Genomic DNA, 23,063 nt, shown 5'->3' with positions numbered 1-23,063 from the left:
GTGGGTCGCGTTCAATGCAGTCCTAGGCCGAAGAGGTCATAGCCTAGGGTCACAAAACCTGTTTATTTGGGCAATTTCAATGGTGGCGAGTCTGACGTACATAAATCGCAGCAATGGCCGTTAGCAACGTCTGAATCTCACGAAATGTCTCATGCAGGTAGAAGACATATTGTTAGACTTGGGCTCCAAGGATGGGTTCCCTACATCTCTGCAAACCAGAGTTACAGGGCTCCAAATTTGGTAAAATCCCCCATAGGCTTTCATTGGGCCTCCTATTTACAGTTCCAAAATCTCACATCTTTTCAAAGGGCAATTACTCAGCAGTACCAAATTTTCTAGCATTGTAGGGACCCTTAGGGGGAACATGACTGGTGAGTTTCGGGCCCCTAGGCCGAAGAGGTCATAGCCTAGGGTCACAAAAACCTGTTTATTTGGGCTATTTCAATGGTAGTGATGGTGGCGTACATAAATCTCAGCAATGGCCGTTAGCAAAGTCTGAATCTCACGAAATGTCTCATGCAGGTAGAAGACATATTGTTAGACTTGGATTCCAAAGATGGGGTCCCTACATCTCTGCAAACCAGAGTTACAGGGGTCCAAAATTGGTAAAATCCCCCATAGGATTGCATTGCCTCCCTATTTCACTTTCCAAAATCTCACATCTTTTCAAAGGGCAATGGCTCAGCAGTACCAAATTTTCTAGCATTGTAGGGACCCTTAGGGGGAACATGACTGGTGAGTTTCGGGCCCCTAGGCCGAAGAGGTCATAGCCTAGGGTCACAAAAACCTGTTTATTTGGGCTATTTCAATGGTAGTGATGGTGGCGTACATAAATCTCAGCAATGGCCGTTAGCAAAGTCTGAATCTCACGAAATGTCTCATGCAGGTAGAAGACATATTGTTAGACTTGGATTCCAAAGATGGGGTCCCTACATCTCTGCAAACCAGAGTTACAGGGGTCCAAAATTGGTAAAATCCCCCATAGGATTGCATTGCCTCCCTATTTCACCTTCCAAAATCTCACATCTTTTCAAAGGGCAATGGCTCAGCAGTACCAAATTTTCTGGCATTGTAGGGACCCTTAGGGGGAACATGACTGGTGAGTTTCGGGCCCCTAGGCCGAAGAGGTCATAGCCTAGGGTCACAAAAACCTGTTTATTTGGGCTATTTCAATGGTAGTGATGGTGGCGTACATAAATCTCAGCAATGGCCGTTAGCAAAGTCTGAATCTCACGAAATGTCTCATGCAGGTAGAAGACATATTGTTAGACTTGGATTCCAAAGATGGGGTCCCTACATCTCTGCAAACCAGAGTTACAGGGGTCCAAAATTGGTAAAATCCCCCATAGGATTGCATTGCCTCCCTATTTCACTTTCCAAAATCTCACATCTTTTCAAAGGGCAATGGCTCAGCAGTACCAAATTTTCTAGCATTGTAGGGACCCTTAGGGGGAACATGACTGGTGAGTTTCGGGCCCCTAGGCCGAAGAGGTCATAGCCTAGGGTCACAAAAACCTGTTTATTTGGGCTATTCCAATGGTAGTGATGGTGGCGTACATAAATCTCAGCAATGGCCGTTAGCAAAGTCTGAATCTCACGAAATGTCTCATGCAGGTAGAAGACATATTGTTAGACTTGGATTCCAAAGATGGGGTCCCTACATCTCTGCAAACCAGAGTTACAGGGGTCCAAAATTGGTAAAATCCCCCATAGGATTGCATTGCCTCCCTATTTCACTTTCCAAAATCTCACATCTTTTCAAAGGGCAATGGCTCAGCAGTACCAAATTTTCTAGCATTGTAGGGACCCTTAGGGGGAACATGACTGGTGAGTTTCGGGCCCCTAGGCCGAAGAGGTCATAGCCTAGGGTCACAAAAACCTGTTTATTTGGGCTATTCCAATGGTAGTGATGGTGGCGTACATAAATCTCAGCAATGGCCGTTAGCAAAGTCTGAATCTCACGAAATGTCTCATGCAGGTAGAAGACATATTGTTAGACTTGGATTCCAAAGATGGGGTCCCTACATCTCTGCAAACCAGAGTTACAGGGGTCCAAAATTGGTAAAATCCCCCATAGGATTGCATTGCCTCCCTATTTCACTTTCCAAAATCTCACATCTTTTCAAAGGGCAATGGCTCAGCAGTACCAAATTTTCTAGCATTGTAGGGACCCTTAGGGGGAACATGACTGGTGAGTTTCGGGCCCCTAGGCCGAAGAGGTCATAGCCTAGGGTCACAAAAACCTGTTTATTTGGGCTATTTCAATGGTAGTGATGGTGGCGTACATAAATCTCAGCAATGGCCGTTAGCAAAGTCTGAATCTCACGAAATGTCTCATGCAGGTAGAAGACATATTGTTAGACTTGGATTCCAAAGATGGGGTCCCTACATCTCTGCAAACCAGAGTTACAGGGGTCCAAAATTGGTAAAATCCCCCATAGGATTGCATTGCCTCCCTATTTCACTTTCCAAAATCTCACATCTTTTCAAAGGGCAATGGCTCAGCTTTACCAAATTTTCTAGCATTGTAGGGACCCTTAGGGGGATCATGACTGGTGAGTTTTGCCACTGCTGACTGAGCCATTGCCCTTTGAAATGGTGTGAGATTTTGGAACGGTAAATAGGAGGCCCAATGAAATCCTATGGGGGATTTTACCAATTTTGGACCCCTGTAACTCTGGTTTGCAGAGATGTAGGGACCCCATCTTTGGAATCCAAGTCTAACAATATGTCTTCTACCTGCATGAGACATTTCGTGAGATTCAGACGTTGCTAACGGCCATGGCTGCGATTTATGTACGCCACCATCACTACCATTGAAATAGCCCAAATAAACAGGTTTTTGTGACCCTAGGCTATGACCTCTTCGGCCTAGGGGCCCGAAACTCACCAGTCATGTTCCCCCTAAGGGTCCCTACAATGCTAGAAAATTTGGTACTGCTGAGCCATTGCCCTTTGAAAAGATGTGAGATTTTGGAACGTGAAATAGGGAGGCAATGCAATCCTATGGGGGATTTTACCAATTTTGGACCCCTGTAACTCTGGTTTGCAGAGATGTAGGGACCCCATCTTTGGAATCCAAGTCTAACAATATGTCTTCTACCTGCATGAGACATTTCGTGAGATTCAGACTTTGCTAACGGCCATTGCTGCGATTTATGTACGTCACCATCACTACCATTAAAATAGCCCAAATAAACAGGTTTTTGTGACCCTAGGCTATGACCTCTTCGGCCTAGGGGCCCGAAACTCACCAGTCATGTTCCCCCTAAGGGTCCCTACAATGCTAGAAAATTTGGTACTGCTGAGCCATTGCCCTTTGAAAAGATGTGAGATTTTGGAAAGTGAAATAGGGAGGCAATGCAATCCTATGGGGGATTTTACCAATTTTGGACCCCTGTAACTCTGGTTTGCAGAGATGTAGGGACCCCATCTTTGGAATCCAAGTCTAACAATATGTCTTCTACCTGCATGAGACATTTCGTGAGATTCAGATGTTGCTAACGGCCATGGCTGCAATTTATGTACGCCACCATCACTACCATTGAAATAGCCCAAATAAACAGGTTTTTGTGACCCTAGGCTATGACCTCTTCGGCCTAGGGGCCCGAAACTCACCAGTCATGTTCCCCCTAAGGGTCCCTACAATGCTAGAAAATTTGGTACTGCTGAGCCATTGCCCTTTGAAAAGATGTGAGATTTTGGAAAGTGAAATAGGGAGGCAATGCAATCCTATGGGGGATTTTACCAATTTTGGACCCCTGTAACTCTGGTTTGCAGAGATGTAGGGACCCCATCTTTGGAATCCAAGTCTAACAATATGTCTTCTACCTGCATGAGACATTTCGTGAGATTCAGACTTTGCTAACGGCCATTGCTGAGATGTATGTACGCCACCTTCACTACCATTGGAATAGCCCAAATAAACAGGTTTTTGTGACCCTAGGCTATGACCTCTTCGGCCTAGGGGCCCGAAACTCACCAGTCATGTTCCCCCTAAGGGTCCCTACAATGCTAGAAAATTTGGTACTGCTGAGCCATTGCCCTTTGAAAAGATGTGAGATTTTGGAAAGTGAAATAGGGAGGCAATGAAATCCTATGGGGGATTTTACCAATTTTGGACCCCTGTAACTCTGGTTTGCAGAGATGTAGGGACCCCATCTTTGGAATCCAAGTCTAACAATATGTCTTCTACCTGCATGAGACATTTCGTGAGATTCAGACTTTGCTAACGGCCATTGCTGCGATTTATGTACGTCACCATCACTACCATTGAAATAGCCCAAATAAACAGGTTTTTGTGACCCTAGGCTATGACCTTTTTGGCCTAGGGGCCCGAAACTCACCAGTAATGTTCCCCCTAAGGGTCCCTACAATGCTAGAAAATTTGCCACTGCTGAGTAATTGCCCTTTGAAAAGATGTGAGATTTTGGAACTGTAAATAGGAGGCCCAATGAAAGCCTATGGGGGATTTTACCAAATTTGGAGCCCTGTAACTCTGGTTTGCAGAGATGTAGGGACCCCATCTTTGGAGCCCAAGTCTAACAATATGTCTTCTACCTGCATGAGACATTTCGTGAGATTCAGACGTTGCTAACGGCCATTGCTGCGATTTATGTACGTCAGACTCGCCACTATTGAAATTGCCCAAATAAACAGGTTTTGTGACCCTAGGCTATGACCTCTTCGGCCTAGGACTGCATTGAACGCGACCCACGCATTGTGCGCATTCTGGACAACACCAATTACTGGGTTTATACCCTTCTGGATCCACGGTACAAACACAATGTTCCAAAACTGCTTGAAGAAAGAGCCAGACAGGTCAAAATGGAAGAATACCAGCAGGCCCTTGTGGAGACTTTAGAGAGGAGATTGACATCCTCCCCCTCCTCTAGCCAGTTGTACGCCGACAGACTGACTTCCGCAAACCCAGGACGACCAGGAGGGCAGCAAACAACACAAGCCGCAGCTAGTGCCCAAAAGGGAATGGTATCGGCAGTGTCCTTGGAGTGGGAAAATTTTCTGACACCCATGCAGCAGCACACAGAACAGCAAGCGTGCAGATCCACCTCCAACACCGATCGCCTGGAGAAGATGGTCAAGGACTACATGTCAGATGGCGTAGCTGTGTTGAACAATCCATCTGCACCCTTCAACTATTGGGTATCGAAGCTAGACACCTGGCACAAACTGGCAATGTACGCAATAGAGGTGCTGGCTTGCCCGGCAGCCAGCGTTATGTCGGAACGCTGTTTCAGTGCTGCCGGAGGCATCGTCACAGATCGGCGGCGTATCCGCCTCTCCACAGAAAATGCAGACCGTCTGACTCAAATTAAAATGAATAAATCCTGGATTGGAAACGACTACGCAACACTCCCGGACCCCAACCAAGTAACATGAACAATGAAGATCTGTGATGGGTTAGCGTTTCCGGTCCCTGTTTATTGAACCTCTCATCTGTATTACATTTATGACTGCATGGCGACAAAATGCAAATTGCTATCCGCACGCTTCTTGTCCTCATGCAAGGCCTGGGTTGTTGTGTCTCAAAGCGTGGCCTTCTCCTCCTGCGCCACCCTTCTCCTGTTCCATCACGTGTGCTGCTGCTGGGTTAGCGTTACCGGTCCCTTTTCCTGGAACCTCTTATATGTATTACATTTATGACTGCATGCCGACAAAAAGCATGTTACCTGTGCAAAGAAAACAGACATTTCCCGCATTTAAAAGACAGTTTTCCCTTTGAAACTTTAAAATCGATTTTCTCAAAAACTATAAGCTCTTTTTGCTAATTTTTTTTTCCTCTTGTACCCACTCCCAAGGTGCACATACCCTGTAAATTTGGGGTATGTAGCATATAAGGAGGCTTTACAAAGCACGAAAGTTCGGGTCCCCATTGACTTCCATTATGTTCGGAGTTCGGCCATGTTCGGCCCGAACCCGAACATCTAGATGTTCGCCCAACACTACACGTGACCCGTTCGGCCAATCACAGCGCTAGCCGAACGTTCGGGTAACGTTCGGCCATGCGCTCTTAGTTCGGCCATATGGCCGAACAGTTTGGCCGAACACCGTCAGGTGTTCGGCCGAACCCGAACATCACCCGAACAGGGTGATGTTCTGCAGAACCCGAACAGTGGCGAACACTGTTCGCCCAACACTATATACAGCCAGGACACTGTATATCTTTTTACCTCAGATGAATGGCTTACCTGTTCTCTGAAAGCCCCAGGAGTAATCCTCCATCCAGTATCCTGTATTCATGCTTAGGACATGGAATGATGTAGAGGCCTGTCTGTCTGCAGACATACTTCCTCTTCAACAGATCATACGTCAAAAGAGTCTGTGGAGATAAATGTATGCTTGTGATTTGCTTAGCAAATTTCAATAATAGGACAAACAATATTCAAATATTAAAAATTGAGCTATGAAATTCATTTTTATACGTAAGCTCATGTTATTCACCAAGATGTTGAAAGGACTGTTCTAAACACAACTTATTTCAGAAAATGACAAATCAATAAGCTACTATCTGAGGTAAAGGTCCTATTAATTTACCCCCTCTATATGTCTAGTGGCTGATCATGTGACTACTCAAAGCAACATCATCAACAAGCAAGCAGGTTGTCTCCCATTATGCTGATTTATCATAGACATGCTGTCATTGGCTGCTTAGGATCATGTGGTGTTTGTTTACAGTCTATGCCATGGCTTGCCATCACAAAGTGGAAGTGCTAACGAGAAGGTGAGAGAACACCTGACCTGGAAGAAGGAAGAGCCTGTGTTTGGAACAATCAATGTGATTTTTGTTACATTTTGGCTAAACCCAAGAGACTCTAGGTTCATACAGAGATATTGCTAAACACATGTAGTTTTATGTCATACCTGAAATATAGGCCTGGGTGTGTCAGTGAAGGAGGCCATACCCCTGTCTGTGAGGATATAGAGCTTCATGTCTCTGACCAGCACAACATCAGTACTCTCCACCAGTCCGCGCTCCACACGCACTGCACTGCCTTTACACTTTGACTTCACAATATTCCATACAGTGATCACACCAGGTCTCACACTCCTGCAGATCGCATATCTAAGTAAATTAAAACATTATGTTAAAAATACTACATATACAATAATACAATACAATAACATTTGTAAAGCGCTTTTCTTCCAATGGATTCAAAGCGTATAGCTGTATCTCGGATCAATACAGAGTTGCAGGGTGAACAGAGGAAAAAGTCGTGTTTATAATTACCAGACTAAAAGGTGGCTTTTCAGTTTGAACTTAAATGCTTCCAGGGATGGAGATGTCCTGATTGGGTGTCACAGGGAGTTCTAAAGTAAAGGGGCAGCATGACAGAGACTCCAAAGATTTGTAGTTGGACTTTGGGGGGTGGCCAAGTTATTAGATCCTTGTGATCTAAGATTGTGAACGGTGTGATGCAGTATATATATATATATATATATACAGGATCTTCTCAAAAAATTAGCATATTGTGATAAAGTTCATTATTTTCTGTAATGTACATTGATAAACATAAGATTTTCATATATTTTAGATTCATTACACACATCTGAAGTAGTTCAAGCCTTTTATTGTTTTAATATTGATGCTGTTGGCATACAGCTCATGAAAACCCAAATTTCCTATCTCAAAAAATTAGCATATTTCATCCGACCAATAAAAGAAAAGTGTTTTTAAAACAAAAAAAAGTCAACCTTCGAATACTTATGTTCAGTTATGCACTCAATAACTCAATACTTGGTCGGGAATACTTTTTTAAAAATGACTGCTTCAATGCGGCGTGGCATGGAGGCAATCAGCCTGTGGCACTGCTCAGGTGTTATGGAGGACCAGGATGCTTCTATAGCGGCCTTAAGCTCATCCAGAGTGTTGGGTCTTGCGTCTCTCAACTTTCTTTTCACAATATCCCACAGATTCTCTATGGGGTTCAGGTCAGGAGAGTTGGCAGGCCAATTGAGCACAGTAATACCATGGTCAGTAAACCATTTACAAGCGGTTTTGGCACTGTGAGCAGGTGCCAGGTCATGCTGAAAAATGAAATCTTCATCTCCATAAAGGTTTTCAGCACATGGAAGCATGAAGTGCTCCAAAATCTCCTGATAGCTAGCTGCATTGACCCTGCCCTTGATAAAACACAGTGGACCAACACCTGCAGCTGACATGGCACCCCAGACCATCACTGACTGTGGGTACTTGACACTGGACTTCAGGCATTTTGGCATTTCCCTCTCCCCAGTCTTCCTCCAGACTCTGGCACCTTGATTTCCGAATGACATGTAAAAGTTGCTTTCATCTGAAAAAAGTACCTTGGACCACTGAGCAACAGTCCAGTGCTGCTTCTCTGTAGCCCAGGTCAGGCGCTTCTGCCACTGTTTCTGGTTCAAAAGTGGGTTCATGCTTCCATCTGCTGAAAAGCTTTATGGAAATGAAGATTTCATTTTTTTAGCTCGACCTGGCACCTGCTCACAGTGCCAAAACCACTGGTAAATGGTTTACTGGCCATGGTATTACTGCAAATGGCCTGCCAACTCTCCTGACCTGAACCCCATAGAGAATCTGTGGGATATTGTGAAGAGAAAGTTGAGAGACGCAAGACCCAACACTCTGGATGAGCTTAAGGCCGCTATCGAAGCATCCTGGGCCTCCATAACACCTGAGCAGTGCCACAGGCTGATTGCCTCCATGCCACGCCGCATTGAAGCAGTCATTTCTGCAAAAGGATTCCCGACCAAGTATTGAGTGCATAACTGAACATAATTATTTGAAGGTTTACTTTTTTGTTTTAAAAACATTTTTCTTTAATTGGTCGGATGAAATATGCTAATTTTTTGAGATAAGAAATTTGGGTTTTCATGATCTGTATGCCAAAATCATCAATAAGAAAAACAATAAAAGGCTTGAACTACTTCAGTTGTGTGTAATGAACCTAAAATATATGAAAGTGTAATGTTTATCAGTACATTACAGAAAATAATGAACTTTATCACAATATGCTAATTTTTTTGAGAAGATCCTATATATATATATATATATATATATATATATATATATATATATATATATATATATATGTATATATATATATATATATATATAGATAGATAGATAGATAGATATAGATATATATATATACTCATGTGTGCACTAATGTGTGTGCGTATCCAATCAATTACATTTCATATTGGTGTAGATGGTAGATATGTAGATAGACAGTGGTGTAGACAGTAGATATGACTGTTGAACTTCAAGCCCACACGAACCTTGGATTTTTGCTGTGGATGAAGGCATTGTGCACAGCAATCACTGACAAACACGATGGAGAGGGACTGGGGAGACGTTTAAGAGGGAAGGTGGAGGAGGTAGAGGAGGCCAAGCTCTGAAGAAGCAAACAGCACAGCAGATGATGTTAGCCAAAGTTAAAGGACCACTACAGCGAAAAAAGTAAGAAGTTAAAATCTGACAGATTTTGGAGTATTCCATCTCATCATGGGTGATTCTCTGGGTTTTCTTTGTTTTCAAAAGCATTTTCTGAATATCAGTTTAACTGCCAAAATAGTAAGATACCAGACAGCCTCCCTACTCACTTGCACAGTATTCTGGCAGTTAGACTTAGCAACTGCCGTTCAGGAAATGCTTTTGAGAAGTGAGAAAACCCTGAAGCCCCGTACTCACCGCCTGACCGGTTCTGCGACGTCCCTTTGACGACGGTCATCAAGCGACACTTCTTCCTGCCGGCAGGTATGCACAACGTCACGCGTCGGGAGCAAATGAGACTTCAAGCAATCGCGGCACTTTGTGGGGGAGTCGTCGGGGATCTTAGCGATCCGATGTGACGGTTCGTTATTGGGACGCTAAGCAATGTTTTTGTGGATCATGTGACTGTACCCACATCAAGATATCGTGGAAACGACCGCTCGTCGCTCAAAAAAAGTGGGTCGTCAGGAAAATTGTGACGTGGGTACATAGCTTGAGAATCCCCCATGGGGAGATGGACTAGTCCAAAACCTGTTGGTTCTGTCAGATTTTACCTGCTTACTTTGTTTGCTGAAGTGGTCCTTTAAGTTCGACTCTAATGTTGGTAGAGGCATTTGTACTGCAAGGAACAACAACTTTGGATAAAATGGTTATGTAGCTAATGACACAAAAAAGTACAAACAGATTGTAAGGTGTAAGTCCTACATTAGGGTAGGAACACTCTAGGCAGAATCGCATATGCGTTTTCCATAGCACATAATGGAAAAGACATATGCGATTCTGTCTAGTGTGTTCCTACCCTGAGTCTTTAGGACATCATTGGTTTAGCAAATAAATTCAAGTACATTGTTCACCTGGGGAAGTTCTTCATTGTGACAATTTCTTGAATCCCATCTATTACTTTTGCCCTGCTGGCATTGACAGTCAGTGACTGGTCATTTACACGGTTTGCTAGATTCCAGGACTGTAAGACATTTTCAGCATCAAAGAAAGCTAGACAGTAACGAAGATCTAAACATATTCCTATAACAAAAGGGAGGCAATCAGGCAACACATCAGAGACAAGTCTTACAGTGCATTCCATTGAACAATTATTTATACATTTCAAGTTTCAGCTTAATTTAATTACACATCCAAGCTGTTTATCCCACTGATGTGTCAATAAAATTGGTGTATTCCCATGTAATTCTCACAGACAAAATGTATGGTCTTATTCCACAATGTACTTTCACTCGCACCATTGACATTTTTTTGAGACCTCACTGTCATAAATACAGTGGGATGCGAAAGTTTGGGCAACCTTGTTAATTGTCATGATTTTCCTGTATAAATCATTGGTTGTTGCAAGTGAAATGAAGTTTATTGGATTTACAGAAAGTGTGCAATAATTTTTTAAACAAAATTAGACAGGTGTATAAATTTGGGCACCACAAAAAATAATGCACAGTGACTCCATCTGCAGCGAGATCATGTTGTTGGTCTTTGGTGCTGGTCTGTGGATTGACTCTGACTGTTCTCACCATTTGTCACTTCTGTCTAGCAGAGATTTTTCTTGGTCTGCCACTTCGAGCCTTAACTTGAACTGAGCCTGTGATCTTCCATTTCCTCAATATGTTCCTAACTGTGAAAACAGCTGAAATCTCTGAGACAGCTTTCTGTATCCTTCCCCTAAACCATGATGGTGAACAATCTTTGTCTGCAGGTCATTTGAGAGTTGTTTTGAGACCCCCATGTTTCTACTCTTCAGAGAAATTCAAAGGAGGAGGGAAACTTACAACTGACCCCCTTAAATACTCTTTCTCATAATTGGATTCACCTGTGTATGTAGGTCAGGGGTCACTAAGCTTACCAAGTCAATTTGAGTTACAATAATTAGTTCTAAAGGTTTGGGAATCAATAAAATGACAACAGTGTCCACATTTATGCACCTGCCTAATTTTATTTAAACAATTATTGTGCACTTTCTGTAAATCCAATAAACTTAATTTCACTTCTCAAATATCAATGTGTGTGTCTCCTATATGATATATTTAACTGACATTTTTTATCGTAACACCCAACTATTTATGCAGAAAAATCATGATGATTAACAAGGTTGCCCAAACTTTCACATCCCACTGTAACTGGTTACTGATAATCAGCAAACCAGGATTTGTCAACAATGGGCTATTTTCTCCGCCTGTCATTTTGTTAATGTTTCTGTAAAAAAAAGGGGAGTAATGTTTCTGTAAAAAAAAAAGCGAGTAAGGTCATGTTCTTTATGCTAGAAAGGCACCCAACGAAATAAGGGGCCCTGTTCATAAAGGTGCAAAAATTGTATGTATAAATAATATATTTCATACATGGGGTTGATTCATTAAGTTGCGCTGCTACACCAGTGCAGCTTAATGACAACAGTGCTTGGTAATAATTCTGAGTGCACGCTATGCAGTCATAGCGTGCGCTGCTAAATTACGCTCGCCTCTGATAGTTTAACGAGCGTTTTGTAAAACTTAATGAGCGCTCCACTGAACCCGCCTGGAGCCCTGGCGGGTCCAGGCGCTTCAAAGAATGATATTCCTGCACTTTGATTGGCCCAATAGGCTGCTTGTCACTTGACAGTCAGCCTACTGGGCGAATCAAAGTGCAGGAATATCGTCCTTTGAAGCATCTGGACTCGCTGGGCTCCAGGCGGGTTCAGTGGAGCTCTCGTTAAGTTTAACAAAACATTCGTTAAACTATTAGAGGAGAGCATAATTTAGCAGCGCACGCTATGACTGCATAGCAGCCTCGTTTCTATGGGCGTGCGATACGTGCAATCGCCCGGGACCCTGGATTGTTGCGGCCTGAGGGGGGGCGCTGTGGTGGTGGGAGCGGGTATAATAGTAATAGCTCACCTTCATTCAGCAGAATAGCCGATCCCACGCTGCTTCAATGTACTTCCTTTCCCGGCATCTGTCTCAGTAACAGCGCCCCCTGTGATGATGTTCCACATGTCAACACAGGGGGCGCTGTTACTGAGACAGATTCCGGGAAAGGAAGTACATTGAAGCAGCGTGGGATCGGCTATTCTGCTGAAGAAAAAAGGTGAGTTATTACTATTATACCCGCTGCCACCACGCTGCAGCACCTACCTACCTAATCTATACTGCAGCACCTACCTACCTACCTAATCTATACTGCAGCACCTACCTACCTAATCTATACTGCAGCACCTACCTACCTAATCTATACTGCAGCACCTACCTACCTAACCTATACTGCAGCACCTACCTACCTAATCTATACTGCAGCACCTACCTACCTAACCTATACTGCAGCACCTACCTACCTAACCTATACTGCAGCACCAACCTACCTACCTAATCTATACTGCAGCACCTACCTACCTAACCTACACTGCAGTCACTTACCTACCTAACCTATACTGCAGCACCTAGTTACCTAACCTATACTGCAGTCACTTACCTACCTAACCTATACAGCAGTTACTTACCTACTTAACCTATACTGCAATCACTTACCTACCTAACCTATACAGCAGTCACTTACCTACCTAACCTATACTGCAGTCACCTACCTATCTAAGCTATACTGCAGGCACCTACCTTTCTAACCTATACTGGCACCTACTTATCTAAGCTATACTGCAGTCACCTTCCTAATAAGCTATACTGCAATCACTTACCTACCTAACCTATACAGCAGTCACTTACCTTCCTAACCTATACTGCAGTCACTTACCTACCTAACCTATACAGCAGGCACCTATTTATCTAAGCTATACTGCAATCACTTACCTACCAAACCTATACTGCAGTCACCTACCTATCTGAGCTATACTGCAATTACTTACCTACCTTTCCTATACCGCAGTCACTTACCTACCTAACCTATACTGCAGTCACCTCCCTAACCTATACTGGCACCTACGTATCTTTGCTCTACTGCAGTCACCTACCTATCTAACCTGTACAGCAGTCACTTACCTACCTAACCTATACTGCAGTCACCTACCTATCTAACCTATACTGCAGTCACTTACCTACCTAACCTATGCAGCAGACACCTACCTATCTAACCTATACTGGCACCTACCTATCTAACCTATACAGCAGTCACTTACCTACCTAACCTATACTGCAGTCACCTACCTATCTAACCTATACTGCAGTCACTTACCTACCTAACCTATGCAGCAGACACCTACCTATCTAACCTATACTGGGGGCATCTACCTATCTAACCTATACTGCAGGCACCTAGCTAATTAACACATACTGGTGGCACCTACGTAGCTAACCTATACTGTGGGCACCTATACCTGGCTCCACGGTAGGGGCGATTTTTACACCCTCGCCCTGGGTGAAATTTAGCCTAGAAACTGCCCTGCTGCATAGCGTGCGCTCAGAATTATTACCAAGCGCTTTTGTCATTAAAGAGAACCTGTACTGAGTAAAAATATTTAAAATAAACACATGAGGTAACTTCAAATGAACATTACGTAGTTACCTTGCCATCAGTTCCTCTCAGAAGCTCACCATTTTCTTCTGACAATGATCCCTTCCAGTTCTGACAACATTTTGTCAGATCTGAAATATATCAGTTGCTGTCAGTGAAATATCAGTTGCTGTCAGTTATAGCTGAGAGGAAAACTGATGTACCAGGTAATGTCCATGTTTCCCTATGGCTCAAGTGGGCGACAGTTTAACTGTGTGCTGACCTGAAAGCTGTTATGGGTAATAGCCATTTTCAAAATGGAGGACGGAAAATTCCCTTGATCACAGTGAACAAACAGGATGCAGGAGAGGAAAAAAAGATCGAGGAGTAGACTACACGGGAGGTAAGTATGACCTGTGTATGGTTATTTTGATGTTTAATTTTTAGTTCAGGTTTTCTTTAAGCTCCGCTGCTGTAGCAGCACAGCTTAGTGAATCAACCCCAATGTCCTTGCATATTATTATTGTGTGCATCTAACGTCACCATGCAACACCCCCCAAAAAATGATTCTATACAAAACTGCAGTGGCAAATCTGCCTGACTGTAAACCCAATGTAAAGCCATGGGAATGCAATACTGGTGTGATACAAATATGCAAAAATATTACAAAAATTTCAAGATGCCAAAAGACAAAAGTGTTGGCTGAATCTGTCTTCCGCTGATAACAAGCAGGCAGCTGTTGTGTGATCATACTTGCAAAGAAAAGTCGGGAACCTATTTATAAAGGTGCAAAAACCTATAAATAATAAATATCATAAAATTGCCTGTCCTCGCATATTATTCTTATTATCTGAGAACTCAGATCACATTTCTATTCTCACTTTATAAATACCAGAATTCAAAATGTTAACAATTATTGCATAGTAGGATTGCATTTTCTACATTGCATTTCGGTCACAGCTTTATAAGTAAGGTCCTAGCTGAAAGTAGGCCGTGTGTCAAGCCTCAGATCAAGGCAAAATGGCCGTCACATCGCCCAGTTAATGCTCTTGCTTCCCCCGTCTCCTCACCTGCACCTGAGAATCTGTTATTGTAACTATTACAGCCATACTGGTTTCTGATTGCATTACTTACATTGGTGAATAAAGTCCCGGCTGTGACCAACAGACATGGATTTATCTGTTGCTAGTTGAAAGTAGGCCAAACCAACCATTGCTACAAGATCTGCTGCTGCTTCCTAACTGCTGTCAGGCAAAGATTTCAGCCATGCCCAAGTGCTACTGCTATCAGCCGCTGAGAACATATGCACACCATTCACTACCCATCCCCTCTCCATAGGCATTATTATCATTATCTATAGAAATAATCATTAACATTTGGCAGAGCTGAGCATTTCTGTTAAAGCGGACCTGAACTCAGAATTTCCTCTCTGCTCTGAAAAAAAAGCATCAGCATAATAACCCTTAAACAAAAAAACATTTCTTTGTTACAGCTGTTAGAAATTGTGAAATAAATCTTCACTGTTTCTACTTTCTGCTTTCATGGAAGCAGACATATTGTTGACATCCTGTGCTTTCAAATGAGCTTATCTCCCATCTCTGCCGTGGCAGTCATGTGACATGGGGAGAGATCAAATTACAACTTGTGATTAGACAAAAATGAGGGGGAATTAGACAGACTAAGCTTTCTATATACATACAGGGTGCATTTCTCTGTTTTCCCTTTGTCCTGTGCATTAGTTTAGGTCCACTTTAACTTTGCCGATTAATGTTGCTAAAATCCTGACAATTAATTGATTTTACTTATAAAACATGGACATTGCATAAATTGGTCCTATTCTGTTGCAGGAACTTCCCCTGGGCCTTATAACATATCAGTCCAGTCAGTTACTACTGTATATTTCACTAACCTCCTGTTGGAACAGAAGAAAATTTAGCCATGTGTTTGTGGTCCTCTGTTTCCAAATTCCACATGACTATTTCTGTGGTATTAGTATTGGGAAGGCGAGAAAATCCCACCACATGAGATCCTTGACGGTTCACCATGAACTTGGTGATAAAGTCATGGCCACAGCCTTTCACAGTGCGAATATAAGCAAATGTGCTCACACTGAACAATTCAATATGCACCATGTCATTTGACTTCAGAGATGGATACCTGCAATATAAGGAAAAACCAAAATGCCAAACAAAAAAAACATGTCAAGTGAAATAATAGTGCTGTGGTTTATTTATTTATTTTTAACATTATAAAATGAGATTTTATTGCAGTTTTTCATTTTGCCTTAAAATGTAACTTAAAGAGAAACCGTGAGCATGAATTGAGCTTCATTCCAGTCAGTAGCTGATACCCCTTTTCCCACTAGAAATCTATTCCTTTTCTTAAACAGATCATCAGGGGGCTCTGTATGGCTTATTTTGTGGTGAGACCCCTCCCACAAATGATGTCAGCACCTCACAGCACTGAGGTCTTGACATCACACTGTGGGAGCCTTGTTGCATTGTGGGAAATAACAGCTGTTTTCAACTGCCAAAAAAGCAAGCAGCATTTCCTTCCACTTACATCACCTGCCAGCAGTAAAAATGTCGCCATGTGAGAAATGTCAACTCAGAATGTAAATCAGGGAGAGGAAAGATTTTACAATGGGCAAACACTGACTAAATCATTTATACATAATTATTGTAAAAATGAAGCACCTTTTTTTATTACATTATTTTCATTGGCGTTCCTCTTTAAAGGATATCAGAGCTGAACGAAGTAGAAAAAAGGAGGGAGCAAGCATGTACGTGAAGCTGTCCTGAAGCCCACTGCTCCCCCGTTCTCCCCCCACATCCTAGCTAAATGCCCCCCGGCAGCCTCTTCTGGGTCAGCTATTAGTGCACTGGTGCTGGCCTGGCTGCGCCCGCGAGAAGCGCCCCCAGCCACGCGATGTAGGACATACGCAGCCCTGCCATTGCCTGCGTACTAATCCATAACCCAGAATAGGCTGCCAGGGGGCATTTAGGTATGAACGGAGGAGAACGAAGGGAGCGGTGGGCATCAGGACAGCTTCCAGTACACGCCTGTTCCCCATTTTTCCTACTTCGTTCAGGTCTTGTATTCTTTAAGGCTTGAGACTTAATCAGCTGAATAGGTAAAGTAAAATTAATTTTGCAGGCATGTTTAACAACTTGCTTATATTAAGGAAACGTCCTTTAATATAAGTGCTGCCAAAAGGTATCCCAAACTCACATAGTGCTCCTGCTGCTACTGCTGAGTGATGGATGCTATGCTCTGCCTGTGTTTGTCTTTGGTCCACATTTTAAACAGGTTAGAACAGGCATTACTGAAATAAATGATGCACCCCGTGTATTGCACTGATTCCATCGGCATCCGCTTCACCCGCCATCCGGGAAGAATTGTGCAAGTTTAAAATTTGCATTCCGCAAACCGCAATGGATCAAACAAATCCATTGAAGACTGACAAGTGTGCATGGATCGTATAAATAACATAGGATCAGTAAACATGCCACTTTTTTTTGCTAGTGAGAAAGGGGCCTCAGACATTACTGAAGCCAGAAATAATAGCAGGACAGCCAGACATCTGGTATTGTTTAACCTCTTGAGGACTGCAGGGCTAAACCCCCCTAGTGACCAGGCCATTTTTAGTAAAATTGGCCACTGCAGCTTTAAGGCCAAGCTGCAGGGCCGCACAATACAGCACACAAGTGATCCCCCCCCCCCCCCTCCTTTTCTCCCCACCAACAGAGCTCTCTGTTGGTGGGGTCTGATCGTTCCCCCATGTTTATTTATTTTTTTATAAATATTTATGTCAGTTGTTTTTTTTTATAAAAAACCCTGTTTCTTTAAATTTCTTCCATCCCTCCCTCCCCACAGCCAGCCAATTGCGGCGATCGGCTGTCATAGGCTTCTGCCTATGAGAGCCGATCGCTCTCTTGTCCCCCAGGGGGACAGCTGTGTGACACGGCTGTTCCCAGTACAGCGCTGCTGCAGATCGCAGCGATGTACATAGAAATAGACGGCGATCACGCCGTCTAACAGTCTCCCGAGCGGCAATAGCCGCTCAGAGACTCTCCGCCCCGCCCCCCAAGCAGGAGATGCGCGCACAGCCTGCGCGCGATCTCCTGCAAAACAGAGCCCCAGGACTTTACGCCAATTGGCGTTAGGCGGTCCTGGGGCGGCCACGCCCATCGGCGTGACGCGGTCTGCAAGAGGTTAAAGGGAAATACTGTAAATATGGCTTCCTTCACATACTTCTTGCTTCAGGTTCCCTTTAACCCCATGAAGCGGGGGAAGAAACGGAGTTTGATTTGAAGAGATCTGGATAGCAAATTTAATATGTGTTGTTTCTATTATTTACACTAGCTTCACTATGTATAAAACAGGATCTCTTTAGAAGAAGTCTTTAGAACAAGTGGTTAGCTGTTATTAACCTAGTAGATGGTAAGGCTATTACATAATATGCAGCCTTACCATTTCGGTAGCAGTGGCTTTGTCACTTATTGTTGCCGAGTCTCAATGGGTCCCGAAAGTCAGCAACAACAACAAATAAAATAATTGTTTGTACACAAATAGAAAATAAATGTAATAACGGTAGTACCCCAAATTCTCTTCTAAATACAAGTTTATCACAGGGAATGCAGCTTTATAACTTGCATCATAACCAGCCATGCAAGGCTGGGAGGGTGAGCAAAGCGTCACATCCGGAGGAGTAGCTCAGACACATGTACAAAGAGGAATGTTGTTGAGTGATCCATAGCAACTGGAAATGGGTGTTTATTGGGCTGATTACACTAAATTGATGAATGCAAATTCATGAGTGCTTATAATGGATTGTAAAACATAACTGTGTATCACAACATGCTATTAAATAAGCCTGTATAGTATTACTTCTCTTCAGATGAAACAGTCCCTTGACATTAGTGAAGATTGTGATGTCAGCAGGTCACATGACTCACTGTTTACCTGCAAATGACGAGGAAGTATTCCTTGGTTACAGCCACGCCCTGAACTGAAGCAACTGGATCTTGTGCTGTGAGTTTGGCAACTACAGCCCCTCGTCTGGCACTCAGCACCATGGCTTCCTTTCCACTCCTGCCACACAAAGAAACACAAAGCAATCATTTCTCCAGTGCACATTCCTCTGCTCACTGTCATGTTGCCTTGTAATGGCCTGAGTTGTGCTATACACCCAACAAGAAAGACTGCTAAAATCCCATCAAGCAGCATATATTGGAAATAGCAACAACTGTAGATGGATAGATTTCCCATAGCAATCAACCAGAGTATTTATTTCTCTAATCATGATCAAAAAAGACTGTTACTGTCCTTTCATGTATTTCATAATTAAGCCATTAAAGTGAACCTTAAGCCAGAAAAAAAATGAGTTTTACTCACCTGGGGCTTCTACCAGCCCCCTGCAGCAGTCCTGTGCCCTCGCAGCCACTCACTAATGCTCTGGTCCTCCGCTGCCAGCTAGTTTCGTTTTTGCCCACAGGCCCATCAGCACTGGCCAAGCGTATCTTTTTCCGCATTCCCGACTGTAATTAGCGCAATTGCGGACTGCAACACATACAAAAATACGCATTGCATATATACGTGTAGGTAATGCGGCAACGCGTATCTTTGTACGCGTTGCGGTCCGCAATAGCGCTAATTACAGTCGGGAATGCGGAAAAAGATACGCTTGGCCAGTGCTGACGGGCCTGTCGGCAAAAACGAAACTAGCTGGCAGCGGGGGACCAGAGGATTAGTGAGTGGCTGCGAGGGCACAGGACCGCTGCAGGGGGCTGGTAGAAGCCCCATGTGAGTAAAACTCATTTTTTTTTCTGGCTTAAGGTTCACTTTAAACGAATATATACAAAACAAAAAAAGGAAAAACTCATTACATAAAGAGCTACAAGCACTGTTTACAGCTATATACTGTATATGGAGTATACATCCCTTTTTTTACATACGGTATTGGGAACATAGCTGCTTCGATCTGGATTTTCCCCATAGACTGGAAGAGTGGGACTTAAATAGATATATAAGTGAGGGTTTGTTTGGCTGCAATAACTGAGGGCCAATACTAATCTGAAACACTTCAGCTATGTTCCACTGTGCCCTATGAAAATTAATTCAAGTTAGGATTTTACTATACTTGGTAGTTAGTTATGGAGCCCCCTGTTTGACTCTGACTGTTGGCTGTATATAAACCAACCACATGTGTATAGAGACAGGATTCAAGGCCCGTTTCCACTAGCCGCCGCACACGGCCGCGAGACGGCACTTCCTGGTCTGCGGGTACGCAGACAAATCACAGAAGCCGTGCCATGCATGGCTATGGGATTTGCTGCTGCCTGCATAGGAAAATGCTGCACTGTCGGTCGAATCGCTATGGCAAGCAGTTCGGATGGCGGCAGCATTATTCCATATGGCAGTTTCCCAGTGCTCTTTGCTTGCAGGGAAACTGCGGATTTGGCCTGATTTCCGCAGCAGTGGAAACTGGCCCTAAACCAACTCGTGATACTATGACGTAATGCATTGCTCTGTGTGTGCTATCATAGGAATAGGAAGCAATAATGTCTGAGAAGCTGTCATTTATAAAATTGTAGGAAAGAAAGAAATTGGACTTACAGCTGACAACTTGATATTAAAGCCCAACTCTGACAAAAATAATTACTTTAATTTTGGATAGTTTAGAACTTTTTTGTTATTGTATTGCTCCACCTATAAGGGAAACTTCTTCTACTGTCCAGGATGTATAAGGGCGCTTTTCCACTGACTACAATTTGATGAGATTTTCAGATTGCATGTGATTTGGGTTTCTTCAAGGGCACCATAATTCCCACTGGTGCAATTAGATTTTTTGCCAAATGCATACTGTATATAGCGCATGCTGCATTTTTGCTGCATTTGTGTTTGGGTCAAAGAGAGCGCAAAGAAGTTGAATACCAAATGCAGCGCTATGTGATGTTCTATCCATTTTCTAAACCAATCGTTGAAAAAATGCAATTGCACCGTAAAAATGAACGATCGCGCAATCTAAACTTATCTAAACTTATCACGCTAAACTTATGACGCCTAAACTGGCTTTTCACCAGCGTGGTGCAATGGTTATCACGCCTAAAGTTTTTTACTGGGTTAGCACCGCTTTGTGAATCGAGCCCTTTGTGTTGTATAATAGAAAAATCGTGATCGCATCACAGTATGTTTGCAGTTGTGTTTTTTAGTGGAAAGGGCTCTTTGGAATTTCAGCAAGACAATTAATGAGAACTGCTGTAAAAGCACGGACTTTAAATTACCGAGACCAAAATGTGTAAGACAAGTCAAAATACATACAGCGGTTCAACATGCCTGTACAACCTTTCATTGAATCAATACTTTCTGACCAACGAATATTACACATTGCTTGCCCAATATGATGCTGAAATCGCAGCTTCAGCTCTCCTCAGCATATGCGGTGTTTACCTGTAGGCGAACACAATGTAGTCTTTCACTGAACTTCTAGAAATCAGTATGGAGTGATTTTTATGAACAGGGGTCTCATCCGCAGGAATGTCCACCTGACAGATCAGCTTGCAGGAGTCTGCCAAGTCAAATACCTAAAATGAACAGAGCCATAAGTTACAGCACATATTTTATATGCAGTACAAATCTGTAGCCGGTTGTCAGAAAATTGGCAGCACTGCAAGGAGATCTTATCTAAGCATTATTTGAATTGAAATATGGAGTTCAACAGGAGTCAGGACACCATAGTCATTTTAAAAGCACTATAATATTTACTACACAAAAATTAATAATAATTTGATAGGAACTCCAGATTTCTAACAATCAGGATCAGATGTTTACATTTGTGGTTCAAGCTCAGAAGTTTAACTTTGAATTATTCCGTCTCCTCATCAGTCATATTTAATGCACTGTAAATGTAACGGCTGCAGACTCTTGATTTTTCTGAAATACAACATCCACAATATTTTGTGAGGTCAGTATTGAGCTAAAACTGCTTATAGGAGGTGGTGGTTTGCAAAGGTATACAGTAGCTACGCAAAATTCAACTACACTAAAGGTGCATACACACATCCAATCCTGTTAGTTTGGGATGAAGGGTGATGTAGACCATTTACTGGTGGAATTATATCTACCTCTGCCTTAATGCTAAGGATAACTATGATGTGTTGGATGTCTCTCTACATTCTGAAAGATTGACCTTTTTGGTTGAAAGTTACCCTTAAGCTTAAAACCAGAATAAAATATGCTTTAGGTGAAGATAATTTGCAAATGAGTTAAAATGGTGGATTGATGAATGTTAGAAGGAATTGCAATGATTTGGGGGTTTGTATGTTTTGTCATAACCAGGACAGACAGCAGCAAATAAAACCTAGCCCTTCTTCTAAAACCGTAATCAAAATTCTAATGTCTTGAAACTACACATTTTATTTGTTTGTCTGCTATTCAGAACAACCTGATCTGTTCTCTTATAGATACATGCAGGGACGGATCTAGGGGGGGGGGGGGGGGGGGGGGCGGGTCTCTTGCCCCAGGCGCAGTTTGTTGAATTCTTAAAAAGGCGGCAAAATTTGGATGGGTAATGGCAGTTTAGGTGCCAAAACCTGACCTTGCCCCAGGCGCAACTTGGGGCAACTTGGGGCAACTTGGTCTAGATCCGTCCCTGGATACTTGAGATTCAGTTTTGTATTTAATAGATTTTATCAGGCTTATTACTCTGTAAACAAAGTTTTTTTCCCCTGCTTTCACTTATTAAAGTGGACCAGAACTCTTGCAGAGGACAGAAGGAAAAATGTAAAGAAATGCACCATGTATTTATTAAGAGAGTTTAGCCTATCTAATTCCCCCTCATCTGTGACGAATCAACACTGTAATTTGATCTCTCATCTGTGTCAGCTCAGGAATCACCTCTGCCACAGCAGAGCAGCTAATTTGTACACACAGGATGTTATCAATATGTTTGCTTCTGTGAAAGTAGGAGATAGACATAGCTATATGATGTGTGAATTGGTGTGGATACGTCCATAATCAAGGAACTTAATTTACGGGATATCGTGCGGACACCCCTTCTTTGTTTCTATCTTATTGGATTGGCCTGTCCTGGTTCCGGCACTATCCCAGGGAGGTGTGAGCGGTTTTTTGGTGATTTCAGCTCAGGAAT

The 23,063-nt window shown here is 42.9% G+C and overlaps 1 protein-coding gene across 1 annotated transcript in view; it reads right to left on the bottom strand.

The window, feature by feature from the left end:
* Positions 1 to 23,063, bottom strand: part of LOC137546453 (uncharacterized) — an 82,064-nt gene that overhangs the window by 47,567 nt on the left and 11,434 nt on the right. The window contains exons 5-10 of the mRNA XM_068268948.1: positions 21,365 to 21,498; positions 18,878 to 19,006; positions 15,822 to 16,069; positions 10,348 to 10,516; positions 6,883 to 7,084; positions 6,210 to 6,340 (exon numbers count right to left, since the gene is read on the bottom strand). Coding sequence (XP_068125049.1) covers positions 6,210 to 6,340; positions 6,883 to 7,084; positions 10,348 to 10,516; positions 15,822 to 16,069; positions 18,878 to 19,006; positions 21,365 to 21,498 — 1,013 coding nt within the window. The remainder of the gene's footprint in view (positions 1 to 6,209; positions 6,341 to 6,882; positions 7,085 to 10,347; positions 10,517 to 15,821; positions 16,070 to 18,877; positions 19,007 to 21,364; positions 21,499 to 23,063) is intronic.

This window comes from Hyperolius riggenbachi, chromosome 1 (assembly GCF_040937935.1).
Source record: "Hyperolius riggenbachi isolate aHypRig1 chromosome 1, aHypRig1.pri, whole genome shotgun sequence".
Lineage (NCBI taxonomy): Eukaryota > Metazoa > Chordata > Amphibia > Anura > Hyperoliidae > Hyperolius > Hyperolius riggenbachi.
The sequence above is the reverse complement of the archived record's forward strand: the minus strand, read 5'-3'. Positions and strand labels throughout refer to the sequence as shown.